The following is a 15,510-nucleotide window of genomic DNA, read 5'->3' on the forward strand; positions in this document are numbered from 1 at the left end:
GCCGTAATCCTTGCTTCTGCCTCCCAACAGAAGCCCTGCAGCCCCCAGCCCTCACTGCAGCTCTCCCCAGGGAAATAAAACTAAGCAACAGCTGACTCTTCGTGTATGAGAAGTCCATTGCTTATAGGACAGACAGGTCACTATGATCTGGCCAGACTTGAAATCAGTGCCAGACTCATTTGTGCTTGAACCATTTTTTCATTTTAAGCTCTTATCAGATGAGTGTGGTGGATATGGAAGCAGCCAGAGACACTGGCATTATTTTCCATGGCAGCAGGACGGGAAATCGTGGGTTTGTGCTGCACAATGAAGGTGTAGGAGATGTGGGCTGAAAAAAAGAAAAGCTTTCCTTCCTAACCAGATGCTCACAAGCAATTAAAGAAAAGGAGGGGGAGTGGAATAGCATGGAAAATTACTTGTCATTTAAACACTTTATTCTGTTTTATCACATTTGCCTTACTGTGAGAGTTGTTCCCTAAATTAATAAAAACAATCTATAGTGTAGTGAGGCAGCTAGGGGCTGGCTCAGCCTCAGCTGGCACCTATCGTTTTTGCAAATTTCAGGAATAGTCACAGACTCCCCTGAACAAATAACTGGGCTTCCTGCTCCCTTATCTCTCCGTGTGGCATTGTCCAGCTCTCCTGCACCGTGTGTACTCAGCACAACAAGCCACCGCGCGCCCTCGCGCCTCCTGATGTGATTAAATGTGGCATCGTTAATAAAACCTATGGTAATATTTCTTTCTAAAGCAGAGTGAAGATTTCATTTACCCTTCCTTCTTTATTTTGCCAAATTCCATTTTTATTTCATTGTATAATTAATCAGACACTGGAGCATATGACAGCTCGGCTTAAATTTAATTCTCACTTTTCCCATGCAGCCTTATCAGATACAGTTGGCTGGTCAAACACTGAGTTGGATTTGTCTGAAAAAGCAACACAGAAATCGCCAATCTGGATCAGCCCTTTACTCCATCAAGTCTCCCATGTTGTCTCCAGTGGCAACCAGCATCAGGCACCTCAGAGAACAAGAAGTGCACCAGGCGCTGGGGGAGAACACTGCACCAAAGCACAACTTGCCCAAAGGGGAAAATGTTCCTAACCCTGGTGGTCCTCTGACATGAGAGGGTGGCTGTGCCCAGCACATGAAGGAGACACACACACACATCCCATCCTGGATAGCTGCAGAGCTTTGTGTTCACTCTGAGTGCCCATGGGATGGCCCAATCTACTTGGACCTTGACCAACCAGGTGAAAAAAAGTGGTGTGTGCAAAGCCTGGAGGCTGCTCAAAGGCTTAGACCTTGCAAAAACATCAGTGGGTAACATGGGACAGGTTATATTCTGCAAAGTGCGGAACTCCAGGCTCTAAAAGATAAAACATGAAATCATTTCAGTCCTCTACTGTTCTCTACACCAGGGAAGTGCAGCACAGATCTTGCTGGCATACAGGACCGTGGGCTTTATTTATTTTGTTACCCTTTCCCCATGCAGAATTTCTTTCCTAGTACTGCAGTGTCTACAAGTTTCATTCATCTCACCTTCCCACTAAACACCAATAACATGCAAGTTGGTTACGTGCACCAACTTGCTTCTGCTTCGTGATCCCCTCCCCAGGTCTGTGCAGGTCTGTTCCTCCAGGCTATTTTTCCCATACCTGGATAAGCTGGACCTATGTCTTGCCTCTTGGCCATCTGATGTCCTCCCAGAGCAGGACAGGGCTTGGACATGCCACACCAGCACCTGTGTGTTCCTTGGACCAATTGCCCATGTCAGGACATCAGGTCATGATGCGGTCGGTGGCTGGAGGATTTGGCAGGTGAAGGGTTTAGGGAGTTGGAAAGGAGCATGGGAGTGAGATCCTGGTCTGGGGAGACACTGGGAAGAAGTTCTTGTCTGAAAAATAGCAAACAAAGGCAATATATATATTTTTTACATATATATATATATATCTGAGAAACAGAGAGAGAGGAGATACACAAAACTCATATTTATACATATATACACCCAAATACACCCAAATTCACAGATGCAAGGAGGCCTTATTAAATCAAAAGTGGAGGATTACCTTTTTTAAAAAAATACAATAAAACAAATTAAATTGCCAAAAGTCTGGGATTTTCTAAGTCAGAGCAGGCTGGGAAGAGCTTCCACTGGCATCTAGTGGTACGTTGCAGAGGCAGAGGCATTGCAGCTGCTGGCACAGCTTCACTTCCAAAATGAGTCTCCCTGGGTTAGTGGAGACTATTCAGACTGGAAGGTCACCACTTCCAAACTGGGCTTAGGAAGAGGCATTTTTGGGCAGTTAGTCCAACCATGCCCTGATTATTTTGTCCATGAAGCCCCTTTAGGGATGAGCATGAGGCTGAGTCTATTTTTGACCATGTAAGCAAAACCTTGGGGTTATACCAAGACATATTTGGTCCCTTCTTTTCTTGGACTTTGGGGTTTGTCTGAGCCTCAGGGGACAGCAGGCTCATAGTCCCCCCAGATGTTCCAGGTGAGCCCCTCATCCCTGTCCCATCTCAACTGCTCACCCTCCATGGTGCCACACGCCAAGATGGGGCTGGCTGGTGGAGCTGCTGGACTGGTAGCATCCATGGTGTTGGGTTCCAATGAAAGGCAGGATTTGTGGGAAGGTATAGAAATGGGAAGGATGGAAAAGGGGAACGTGTTGCCTAAGCAATCCTGCACATGATGGATCTCACTTCAGCATACCTGAGGTCTACCATCATGGTCTCTCCTGTCTGTCTGGAACCTGCTGTGGCACTTTCATGCATCAAAACCTCCCGTAAGGCAAACTGAATGGAGCTTGTGTATTTTCTGCCATGCATGCAGTGGTATAAACACAGTGAGATTTGCGTGGTTTCTTCCTTCACCGGACTGGGATACAAGCTGGTGTGTAGAAGCACCTTTATAGTGGTGCTGCTGCCTCCTACTGCTGGTTTATACTGGGGTAGGAAATACATCAGCAGACTTTAACCAAGGCACATACAGTATGTGAATTTTCTCACCAGATTTCAACTCCAAGAACATTCTAACCCTGAACTTCCTTGTGTGAGCTTAGCCAGGCACCTCACCATCTCCTGCCTCAGTTTCCCTGAATCAAAGAGGGGAAGAAAAGCTTGTTTGCACCTAAACCCCTCCCAAAGAAGCATCCTGGGCTCGATCTGCCTGATAGGTCTCTAAGCCTAAGCATGCAAGGCAGATCCCGATCTGGGTGCTTTCTGGGAGGTCCTGCTGAGGCTCAGCCTCTCTCAGGTGATGCTCATCTCTCTGCTAAATCTATTCCATATGTTTCAGGGTCCAGCCTTTTCAAATCTGCCTTTTGCGCTTTCACTGAGCATTTAAAGGGATCCTTAAAGGTAACTAGTCACCAGCCTCAGTTGCTACGTCGCCCCAGGGGGACTGCAAGCTGCCAGGGACACAAAATTTTCCCTGAAATGCATCTTTCCTCTCCTGAGGCTTCTTAGAGCAAGTCCCAGACGCTCAGCCTAGGAGGGAAGAAGGATGCTTGCAGCACTGAGGGATGTTTTTTCCTTCCTGTAACAAAACCGCAAACACTCTCAGCTGGTGAAAAAGAGAAATGGCCTGATCCTGACCCACCGGCTGCCAGGGTGGAGAAGGCAGGATGGAGGGATCAGAGCTGCTGGGGAGAACTACAATTCCCAGAAGGCAGCGTGAGCCAGGGACCCTTGCAGCTCCCCACCAGTATAACGGTGCAGAAGAAAAGCACATCAGGGAGAAATTCCCTTCCTCTCCCTCCCTGAGCTCCAGCTACCACCTGGGCGGTGGTGTGCAAATCCCTCCCGCCAGTACGAGCGGAGAGCATCTCCCCTGTTCTCCCCTGTGCGCCTTCAACCTTTGCTCTTTGTCTTTGTTTCGCTTCACCCTTCCTCCGGTAGCTCTCACCGCACTGGCCACAGACTTCCTTTAGGTCAGCCCAGCTGCGGCTGCGACACAACTTGCAGCCAAGTCGCAAACACTCTTGTGCCATTGAGACTGCTCCGGAGGAGAGAAATGCCAGCCTGAGATGGGAGACCCGCGCAGGTAAGATGCTTTCAGCCAACCGCCCTTAATTTGTCCGGGTAGCCCCAATGAAAGATGAAGCAACTCCCTGGGATCTGCTTCTGCCCTTGATTCAAACCCAGAGCCCGGGGGAGTGTGGAGTTGGAAGTAAAGGCAGGATTTGGATCTGTAGGATCAGGATATTGAGGAAAAAAAAAAAAAAAAAAAAAAAAAAGGCAAGAAAGCAGGCAGGAACTTCTTCTTTTACCCTGATCTGAATTCGGGGGTTTGTTGCTTTTTGCCCAAACCCAGAGGCTATTGAAAGGCTGCTGGCAGTGAGTTGTTTATTCTAAGGGAGCAGCACGAGCATCGTGGCGAGGAGAGAGGCCGTGGGAGCTGAGGAAAAAAAACCTTGGCATCAGCCAGACCCCGCAGGAGGGTCCTTGGTGGTGGGAGGCTAAATCCACAACCTGCTCAGGGGGTTGATGACCTTCCTTGTAAAAATATGCTGTTGAACTTTTTTGAGCCCTCTTTCCAGCCTGGCTGATGCTGAGGCTTTGTCTGCTGGATTAAAACCAGTTGTAGGTGTCACAAAGCCGCTCCCCCAGCTAGGAGGGGGTCTGGACCCCCAGAGCCTCCCCTCCACTAGCAAACAATAGACCCAGATGCTGCTCCAAGCATGTGTTTTGTGTCTCCTGGCTCAGTATGACTTTGTAGGTAATTGGGTTTTGGTTTGGGTTTCTTTTGTTGGTTTTTTTTTGTTTTGGTTTTTTGGTTTTTGTTTGTTTGTTTGTTTTCCTGTGGTTCCTCTGTACCAGGATGGAGAACTCAGCTTGGAGAGGAGCACTGTTGTGAGCACCTACTGGTCCTGATCCCTGGTGATCCAGATGGGTTAGCTGAAGGAAAAAAAAAAAAGAAAAAAAAGTGGTGTGACTAAATCTGAAGTAACTTTCCCCATTACAACTGTGCTCTGAAATGTGAAACAGCTGCCCACTTCATTTACCACTCAGACCTTTCTCCTCTGAGGAGCATGTAGCTGCAAACTCTGCAACACAGTTGTGCAAATCTTTCATCACCCCTTTCCCCATCACCCCTACACCTTGGTGACAGGCTTCCCAGGGACTACTCATCACTGCCACAGCCTTCCCCGCAATCCAGCCCTCCCGGGACAGATTTCACTGACAACCCCTGGCCTTGCTGGCAGCCTGCCCCATAACTGGTGATTTTGGCAGCCTCACCTTCAGCCATCAGTGCCATCAGCAAAAGTCTGCTCAGCCACGTACACTTTTGCTGACAGTCATCTCCAGAATCACTGCCTGCCACCCCTCAGTCTTTCTGGTTCTTTTCTCTCCTGCAATTTCAGTCTTGATAGGAGATGTTCCTCACATCTATGTTGGTCCTGATTTTTTTTTTTTTTCCTAATGGAAATAAATAGGACCCAGACCCTACTGTTGATTGAACCCTCTTGAAAAGGACAAAATCACTGAAGGTTTCCATATCTCACTTCTTCAGCTGCCCACTGAGGACACCACTGACACGTCTCCCCCCTCTCTCCCAGTACAAAGCAGAGAAACCCAGTTTTTCAAATGGTGCCAAGTTTAGTTTTCTTCTAGTTTTGGAGGATTTTGGTTGTTGCACAGTCACTCATCAAAAATTGATCTAACTACAGCAATTACTGCAAATTGCATTAATTAATTAACTTATTTGCTTACAAATCTTCTTTGTCAAAGGACAGAGAACTATGCTGAGAGTAGATCATTAGTGCAACAATAGGAGAGCCGAAACCTCAACGTCGTTGCAGCAGCAAGTGCCTCGCAGATCCCCACATCGCCAGAGGAAACTAGTCTGTTCCTGCTCTCTCTGCTGGAGTCCAGATGAGCCTGTGGCTTCGAAAGTCTCAGGTTCAGTCTCCCATGGAGCAGCCAAGGTGCCACCTGTCGTGTTTACACAGAGAACACAGCACGTAGAGACAAAATAATGACTTAATAATTTTCCCTTTCTTTTTCCATTCCAGCAAGCTGAGTCTCCAGGAATGCCAGGGAAGCCTCTTCAGGAGACCAGAGGCGGCAGGAGATGGAGTTACAAGCATTGCATCTGCAAGCTGAGGTGGAAGGAGACTGCAAAATGAGGAAGACCCTACAATCCTTGTTGGCCCAGAGCGGGCATGCAGCAGCAGCGCCCTTTCCCTTATGGGGAATAAGGTGCATCCATTAAAGTCCACTTTCATGTGTGTGTCCTGATGATTTTTGTACCCTTACAGACAGTCCATCCCCATAGCCTCGTGGCTTTTTTGTACCTGTCAGCTGCTTGGCAGCCTCATCTCGCACCACCGAGTGCGGGGTGCTGCCACCATGAAGGACTTGGTCAAGTGCCCAGTGCTGAAGACACACCTGTGCCAGGAATGCGGCAGATCCTTCAGCAAGAAGGGAAACTTGAAGAGACACCAGCGGATCCACACGGCAGAGGAGCTCTTCACTTGTGGAGAGTGTAGGAGGCGCTTCACCACCCGGGGCCACCTCACGACCCACCAGAGCATCCATACGGGAGAGAAACCCTTCTGCTGCGGGGAGTGCGGGCGCTGCTTCCGCCTGGAGATCTGCCTGGCCGCCCACCAGAAGACCCACGCCAAGGGTGGGCCCTACCTCTGTGCCCGCTGCGGCAAGAGCCTCAGCACCAAGATCTACTTCAACATCCACATGCGTACGCACACGGAGAAGAGGCCGTTCGCTTGTGCCGAGTGTGGGAAGAGCTTTGTGAAGATGGGGATCCTCACTGCCCACAGGGAGATCCACAAGAGGGAGAAGCCCTTCAAATGCCCCGACTGCAGTAGGTGCTTTGGGCAAAGTGCCACGCTGGTGGCCCATCAGAAGATACACCTCCGTGGGGGACCTTTCATTTGTACCGAGTGTGGGAAGAGCTTGAGCACCAAGCAGTATTTTAACGTCCACCAGAGGAACCATGCTAAGCAAAAGCTGCTGAAGGGACACATCAATGGTGTGTCTCTGCAGGTCATCCAGATTAAAGAGGAGCCTGATTTTGCCTTCAGGTCAGAGGAGAATATGTTGGAGGATATGTCCCATGAAGGAGATGTAGCCCAGGGGTGCAGCATACCTAGAAACCCACCTAATCCAAAAAGCCCTCCTTGGAAAATCCAGATGAAGGAGGAACCAGACCCACCCACTGATGACACAGCAAACATTACTGCAATAGCCTGCCAGAAACTTTACATTCAGGAAGAGCCACCAGAAAACCCAGACTATGGAAAGCTCTTTGATCCAAAGATCCCACTGATGGTTTTACAGGGGATACAGCTTAAAAAGGAAGAAGATGCTGACAGGCAGCATGAACAGGAAATCAGTAACTGGGTATTCCACGTAAAGGAAGAACGACAGGAAAGTGTTGAGTTTGGGATGCATTATGAGCAGAAGCCAAACCTCAGTTCTATCCAGAGAATCCAGATTAAAGAGGAACCTGGTGTGGAGGCCAACCTCCATGAGAGCCAGAGCCCAAAGAGGAAGAAATGCTATCAGCCCGCCAAAGAGGAGATGGTGGAGAACTGGGAGAAATCCACCTCCAAGAAATCTCCATCAGCAAAAGGAGCGCCCAAGAGTGAGCGGATATTCCCCTGCCCAGAGTGTGGGAAGACTTTCAGTCATAAATCCAACCTGACCAGACACAGGAAGATCCACACGAGCGAGGGGCCGTACAAGTGCAGCGAGTGTGGGGAGAGCTTCCGCATGAACCGCAAGCTGATCCGCCACCAGCGAGTCCACATGAGCGAGCCCTTCAAATGCCCCGAGTGTGGGAAGAGCTTCACCCAGCGATCCAATCTGGTTCGGCATCAGAGGATTCACACCAAGGAGGAGCCCTACCAGTGCCCTGAGTGCGAGAAGACCTTCAACCAGAAGGCCAACCTCTTCCGTCACCAAACAATCCACGTTCGCATGGGGCCTTGCAAGTGCACCAAGTGTGGGAAATGCTTCCCCCAGAAGCGCCACCTGATTAAACACCAGCTGCTCCACTCTCGAGGTGGGGCCTACAAGTGTGGGGTCTGTGGGAAGCGCTACCGGCTAAAGAGGTACCTGAGGAGGCACCAGAAAATCCACGCACGGGAAGGAACTGCTCCCTGCACAAAACTGGGAGAGGCCATGAGGACTCGCAGCGGACCCCACCATACTGAACAGCGAGTGCTGGGCCCCGTGAAGAGCAAAGAGGAGAGCTGAGCTGGTGTGGTGCCGGCTCCTGGGCGAAAGTCCTTTGGGAAAGGGGAGGGACAGAGACAAACTCTACTCTCCCTATGTGTGCAGTACTTAACTGTGGGGAGGTCAACCTGAGGGGACAGTGAGGTTTAGGGGACTGTCATCTGCAGCTTTTCTGAGGACAACCCTTGGGGTATCATTTTCTCACAGCTGTGGGATGGGGCTGGAGAGCCAAGCCTCTTCAGAGCACTTGAGGTGGAGGGATAAGAGCTTGGCATCCTTTGTAATGGCATGCTTGTGCCTCTTGTGGATGCCAAAATTGTCTTGTGTGGGGAATATATAGCCAGGAGGACCAGGCAGGATTTATTTTTATTACATTACTGTGTTTCTGAGAAAGCTGAAGGGAACTTCTCCCATCTAGGTAAGGGTTTAAAGCAAGGGACAACTCTCTTCTCCCTCACGTAGCTCTGATTCACACCTTGATCCCTCTGGGCTGATGGACAGATTTGAGAGAAACCACTGCCAGCCAGACCAGGGGTTTAAGCCTTGAATCGCTCAAAGCAGGCTCACAGATTGGCTTAAACCAGGTCCCTAAAACTAAGTTATGCAAAATCAATGGTTGTTTTTCCAAAGATAGCCCAGAGGCCAGCAGATTGTATTCTGGTTTGTGCCCTCACAACCCCTCTGCATGGATGTAAATGAGACTGGCTTTTCTTAGCATTGAGTTTTACATTGCTGATGAGCAGATGGCTTTGCCACGACAAGTCCCAGAGGCATCAGTGACTTCACCAGCTTGAACAACAACAGTGCTGGTTCTCAGCCAGCTGCTTCCCTACCTGTTACTGTGGAGCTCTTGGTAGGACGCTGACATTGTTTGGCATGATTTAGGGAATTCAAACCAAGCAGCAAAAATCAGACTTTATGGACTAGAGAACTGGAAACTATTTCCCCATTGGCATATTTTCCCTTCCTCTCCCTGGTGTAAAGGAGACTGTGCAGATACTCAAACGCATGGACAGTTCAGCAGTCTTTATTGCTCACTGCTAATAATTTTGTTTGAGTGTTCCCTAGTCAGATGGATATTTGTGTCTTGAAAGTCCCTGGTGAAATTACGATGTGGAGGGAATCCACAATCCCCTGAGCCCCTCCCCAAGATTTCTCTGCAGCACAGCGACGTGCACACCTGGGCATTGCTGAGCAAAGACACATATTGGGGTTTGTGGTGTTGCTGTAATATGTAGAGTCCAAGAGGCAAGTGCAAAAGTGTTCCATGGTGAAATAGTAGCTCTAATTGCCTGGTTTTGTAGAAGAAAAGAAGCCCCCTCCCCATCCCCAAGGCACACACCGCCTCCTTCTCCCAGGACATGTTGCAGATGGCATCTTCTTAGAGCCAAGTTGCTTATTGTCTGCACTGGCTACTCGGGAGATCTGCCCCTCTAGGCAGGGAAACCAAGGCACAGAGAGAAGGAAAGGAACAGGACAAGCTCTTATTGAGCTTTGTCTTTACCAGCTACTTGGACAACATCGCGTTGAGGTGCTTTGTTGCAATGACTCATGCACAACACTGAGTACAGCTGCCAAACCCCAAAAGCACAGAGTAATTTTGGTGTTTAGTCAGGCTTAGTCGGTGCAGTAAGGCCCAGGACATGATTTCAAACAGCAAATCTCTGACAGCCTCTGAAGGAGCCTACCTCAGCCCCTCGTCTGTACACCGTAGCCAAACTGGTTGATGTGAAGCTTCCCCTCAAATCCCTCTGATGTGGTGGAGATTCATTTCTGGGACAGAAAAGGAAGACATAGAGGGAAAACCAATAAGTTTAGGATGCTCTAGGGGAGACTAAGGAGCACCCTTGTTAGAAATATGGGTCTGGGCCATATGGTGGGTAGATACTTCACTCCAGGACGGAGAAACAACGTTCCTTGGGAAGAATGTGGCTGACCCAAACTAGCAAAGCAAAACAGCCTCTGTTAGGCTTGCTGAAGGGCAGAGATACAGCAGAGCTCTTCAGTGGGGAGAAAATAATCACCAGATGACTGGCATTTATTTCCTTTTCATTAGCCTAGTGTAGGGCTGTAGAGATTTTTACCAGGAAGAGGAAACAGTATGAGAGGTTTCCCAGTTGTGTTGTGCCCCTGCACAGAGAAAGGGCAATGGGTCAAGGTCAGTAGCTTTCCTGGAGATCCCTGGCTCTTCCACCATTGACCATGGCCAGTGTGGGTGTCCTAGCTTCTGGGGAAAATCAGGTCTGATAGTTTGTGATATCTCCTCAATAAAGTAAATATTTAAAGAAAAAAGGAAACTAAGTAAGCCTCTTTTCTGTTTTGTGGTTTGGTTTTGGGGGGTTTTTTTGTGGTTTTTTTTTTTTTTGGTTGGTTGGGTTTTTTTGTTTTTTAATAAGATATCCCTGAGAAAACCACGCTACATTCTACCCTCAGTGCAACATGTGAACAATGCCAGAGCAAGATTCACATCAGTGGTGACAAAATGAGTGTTGTTGGTGAAGAGCCCTCTGGGGTCTGCTGACCACGTTGACCAGCTCTCCACCAACGACACTGAGAGCTCAGACTTCCACATACTGACCCCAGGCCTCCAGTCAGTGACTCACACATAGGGACCACATGAAGTGCCTTGAGGTGTCTTCATAGGGCCAGAAGGACACAGGCCTTAAGGGGGACCTTGACCTTTCTGGATGAGCAACCAGAGGCCAGGACATTTCAAACTACACCAGACACCACAATGTGAGAAACTGAAATGATGCCCTAAGTATGGGTGTTTTCATCCATGAGCTAAACTCCATCCTCAGTGTCCCACCTGTGAGAGCACAATGCTTGAAGGGCAAAGGGAGTCTTCCTTGGGTGCCACCAGGATCTGCCTGGGACATTACACTGTGACTTTCTCCAGGACAACTCCAAAGAGATGCCTTGCAGATAGCTTGGGCTTCCGGCTCTGGTGTCTGCTGCTTGCAGTTGTGTTGAGTTTGGATCGGGACCATGGAATAATCTCAGCTCCATGAGAAAAAAATACATTTATCTGGGGATTGAACAAAGCCAGATCCTCACCCCTCAGTAGCAAAATAGCCTTCACCTTTTTCTCCCTAAACACATTAAAATGGCTCCCAGGTAATAATAAAGTGCTTAAAATCCAAATCATTGCTTCATTCTCCACTGCATGGATTTCATGCAGAAAACCACACCCGTAAGCATTCGCTGAGCCATTTCAGTCACCAAGTGAACAGGATGCCCACAAGGTCTGGTTTTGCCTTCGAGTCTATACAATAAATTCAGAGTGGTCAAGCTGAAACCGATGGGAGTTAAATCAAAGTAAAACTTATGTTAACGAATAGATACTGAAGCTCTGATGTCTTTTAAAAAGAAATCTTCTGGTCTTATACAGTGGGTCAGGTAGGGCTTTGTCTTGAGACAATTGCTGTCCTATTTCTAGCCATGCACATTGATCCTGTGGATTTCAGGAGGAATTTGTCTGTGGGACTTTTAAAAATCACCTCATTGACTCATCAACTATCTGTGTGTATCATCTCAGCACCAGTTCTGTCTCCAGCATTCGGTGTGGCCTGTCTGGAGGAGAGATGGAGACAGGCTGTGTTGGGGAGCACTTGAGCAAAAGCGCGTCTTTCGTGCTTCGATGGGATGCATGGAGCGGATTGGTGCTCAGTATGTTCTGGTATGGTGGGAATGAGAGGGTCTTTGGGGCCAGAGCAAACAACTGCTCCAACATAAGTACCCTGAGATGTTTACTTGCTCTTTGAGAAAATTATGGTTCCCATGAGAACTTTGAGAATCCCAGGCTGCAGGGAGCCTGGGGTCCCCTCAGATGGGGAGTGAGGAGAGGAAAAAGACCAGGGCAAAAACTGGGTGAGCAACAGGATGCTCAGTATCACATACTTCCACACATGCTTTATCTGTTCACTTTTGACTCACAGCCTCCGTGGGGAACAAGTATTTACTTCCCACCACCACCTTACCTACCTCTCATCCCATCCAGGGCCAAAGTGAGGCCACCAGGCAGCACCACGTGGGACCAGGTGATCAAGCTGAACTGCCTGTCACCAAGGCACACTTGGAACCACTGCCACCATCTCCTGGCCCAAAGCACAACCCCTCCCTCAAAAGTGATTTCTTGTGCTGGAACAAAGCAAAGGTGAGAGGTCTGCATCAAACGACCAAAGCTTCTGAGTAGTCCCCACCTGTGGATTTTCTGAACAAAGTCATAGAAAAATCTGTGATCTCCTTTTCCAGGATCAGTGTCAGCCTGAAAAGAAGAGCAGCCCCTGCAGTGCGGTGGGTGAGGTGGGCAGTGCTGGCCTGTGGCTCTCTGATAATTGCACAAGCAGTGATTACAGGACACTGCTATCCTTTGTAAAAAGACTGCTGCCCCACAGGGGACATTGCAGAGCCCTGCTGTTCACTCTTTTTTGCACCCCAAGCTGATTTCTGTCTCTTCTTGCTTCTGTCTGGCTTTGTCCCTGGGGAGCTGCTGTTTCAAGACACTGACCTCCTCCAAGTCTCTGCAAACCAAAGGCAGAAGTAGGAAGCAGAGATCTGGAGATCCTTCCCTACCAAGTCACAAGATTGTCTCCTTTTTTCATTGTCTGAAAAAAATAGGATAAGAAATAAGATACAGACTGTTCTCATTTCTACATATGTGGTGGTCTTTGAGGAGCAAAACAGACTGAACAGTGAGGGTCTGAACACAGAGGACAGCTTCTGCTAGGAGAGTAACAGGGTTTTGAAGTCGTGTAGACATTATACCTGTGCTGAGGTTCACTCACCCTTAGACACGTCTGCAGAGCAGAAACCCAGTCCCTGCAGGAGGGCTGGGAACAGCACCAGTGTGAGCTCACTCTGGGGGGACAGGACCTAAGAGATGAAAGTAAATGTTGATCTCATGAAATACAAGCTAAGCAGCCCTGAAAAACAGTTATTCCTAGTCAATGCTTGTCCTGGTTTCAGCTGGGACAGAGCTAACTTTCTTCACAGCAGCTGGTGTGAGGCTGTGTTGGGGTTTGTGCTGAGCAGAAGCTGATCACACACTGATGGGCAGAGCTGCTGCCAGGACACTCAAGGACTTTCCAGCTTCTCTGCTGTGCCTGTGTCTGCAGGGGCAGGAGGAGCTGGGAGGGAGCACAGCCCCAGTTACTAGCCTAGGATTTGATCTTACGTTTAGGATTGAGACCCAGATTGGCCAATGGTCTGTTCCATACCACGCACATGACGCCCAGTATATAGGTGAGGATGTCTCCGGAGTCTCTCTTGCTGTGGGTCAGCTCTTTCTGGGCTGGTTCTCTCCAGGTGGTCCCTCTCCCAGGGCTGTCTCCCTCCCTCAGTCAGCTCTCAGTCTCGGGCACTTGGGCTCTCATCTCTGTCCCGGGATTGTGGTTTCAGGACCCTCCCTGCTCCAGGATCATTAGCCGGGCACGGGCTGAGCCTTGGTCATCGGGTGGTGAGCAGTGTCACTGTGTGTCACTCATTTCTATATTTGTATATATTAATATTGTTATCATCATTACTATTCTTTTCAATATTATTGTAGTTTAGATATTAAATTGTTCTTATCCCAACCCACGAGGCTTTTTTTCTCTTTACCCCTCTGATTCTCTTCCCCATCCCTGGGAGGGGGAGGGTGAGTGAGCCGCTGTGTGGAGCTGCCTCCCAGACAAGGGTAAACCATCACACTGCTCAAAGTGTTGGCCGGGGGGCTGCAGGCAGGGATTACCAAGAACTTTCTTGCTGCACAGATGAGCGGCAGTGCATTGTGCATAGTCGAGGGTTATTCAGCCACTATTTCAGGGTCCAAAACTTCCCCATCAGAGCAGACAGGCAAAGAAGCAGAAAAAACCTTGTGACAAATAATGTGTTACTTAGATTGAGTTAATTTATAATAACTTTAACTAGCCTGGGGTAGGTTGAAGAGCAGAGAAAGAATGAGAAGTATGGAAGAGGCGACTGCAAAGTCCCTGATCGGATGGAAAAAATGAGTGGTGCATCAGATCTAACAATGTGATGGAGAGACACAGAGCCTGGGAAACACCACAAGAACCTGGGCTACTCCATGGGAGGGTGTTAGATACAAATCAAACCTTACTTAGAGCTTTGCCTGTTTGTATTAAGCTAGTTTATTGTCAACACTTCAGTCTACAATAGAGCCCATGTTGGGTGATGCAGCTGATGACTCCATCAGCTGTTTTTTCCTGGAGGTGGCTGCATGTCAGCACAGCAACCTGAATTTTTCTTGTGGAACACATAAAGGTGAGTAGCTCCTCACCTGTTGCTTCTTTTGGCTTCTTTTTTATTTCTTATGAGCCGTATTTCAAGAGGGTTGTTTATCTTTTGCTAACAGGAGGGCTGAGATGCTCAGGTTTTTTAAGCAAACAAATTAAGTCTGTGATTTTGGATATATTCATGCGACTCCAAGAGCTGGAGTTTTTTTGTTTTTTTTTTAAAAAAAAAAGGACCAAAAATCTCACTAAATGTGATAAGACTTGCCATCACCGACTTCCCCGCAGGACTCAGAGCAGACCATTGTTGGTCCTTAACCTTCATGCAGCCAACACCAGCACTGTCTGTCCTGCAAGCACGCAGAAAAAAAAAAAAAATGCAGCCAGAAATAAAGGAGGACGTCAAGGAGAAAGGACTTTGGGATGGAGACCCCACTGGCACCTAGGGAAGGGCCACTGAGATCAGCAACACTCCTCCTGGAGGGCAACCACCCACCCACATATCCCAGTTTGCAGAGCCAGAATAAAAGCCCTGGCTGGCAACTAATGCAGGGTTTATATCAAGACATCATTTTTTGTAGTTTAAAATAACTTTATGCATGGGTGGATTGTGCAGGGTGATCCCTGGGCATATTTATTATGGAGTTGAGAGCCTTTGTTACACAGCCACGGTTTCAAAGCAGCATTTGGGAGGTTTCCAGATCTGCTTTTTGCACAACATGCTCAGTTGCAATGCCAAGATGTGGCTCCTGAACCTGAAGACCACTGGTCTGTGCCATGTACAGCTGCACTGAGGTAGGGGAAACCCTCTGCAGCTGTCCTCAGTGTCACACATTCGCAGTCGTGACCACAGTGTGGCACCAGCAAAAGGTGTATTTAATTGCTCTGCCAAGAAAAGGAGGTGTTAGGTTGCTCCCGGTGCCCCACCATCCTGTTGTGGTTTTACTCTGGCTGGTAGCCAACACCACTCAGCCGCTCACTCATACTCCCCCCTCTCAGGGATGGAGGAAAGAACTACAGGGGTGAAGAGAAAAGGGATTCGTCGGTTGAGATAAGAACAATTTAATA

At 48.5% G+C, this 15,510-nt stretch overlaps 1 protein-coding gene across 1 annotated transcript; it reads left to right on the top strand.

The window, feature by feature from the left end:
• Positions 1-2,559: 2,559 nt before the first annotated feature.
• LOC104470916 (zinc finger protein 497-like) lies at positions 2,560-8,230 on the top strand. Its single transcript, XM_010086033.1, has 7 exons — positions 2,560-2,638; positions 3,303-3,364; positions 3,905-4,049; positions 4,826-4,898; positions 6,268-7,410; positions 7,466-7,481; positions 7,616-8,230. Exons 1-7 carry the CDS (start codon positions 2,560-2,562, stop codon positions 8,228-8,230), a joined length of 2,133 nt encoding a protein of 710 aa, XP_010084335.1.
• The last annotated feature ends 7,280 nt before the right edge of the window (positions 8,231-15,510 follow it).

The sequence above is a fragment of the Pterocles gutturalis genome, unplaced genomic scaffold (genome assembly GCF_000699245.1).
Source record: "Pterocles gutturalis isolate BGI_N339 unplaced genomic scaffold, ASM69924v1 scaffold39040, whole genome shotgun sequence".
In the NCBI taxonomy this organism is placed as follows: Eukaryota; Metazoa; Chordata; class Aves; order Pterocliformes; family Pteroclidae; genus Pterocles; species Pterocles gutturalis.

Bases quoted from the DNA above. Each gene is read 5' to 3' on its own strand.
- LOC104470916 (XM_010086033.1), top strand. From the start codon at position 2,560: ATGGGGCTGGCTGGTGGAGCTGCTGGACTGGTAGCATCCATGGTGTTG. The intron at 4,050-4,825 runs GTAAGATGCTTT...CCTCTGTACCAG, and splicing joins GAGATGGGAGACCCGCGCAG to GATGGAGAACTCAGCTTGGA. The intron at 4,899-6,267 runs GTTAGCTGAAGG...GTACCCTTACAG, and splicing joins ATCCCTGGTGATCCAGATGG to ACAGTCCATCCCCATAGCCT.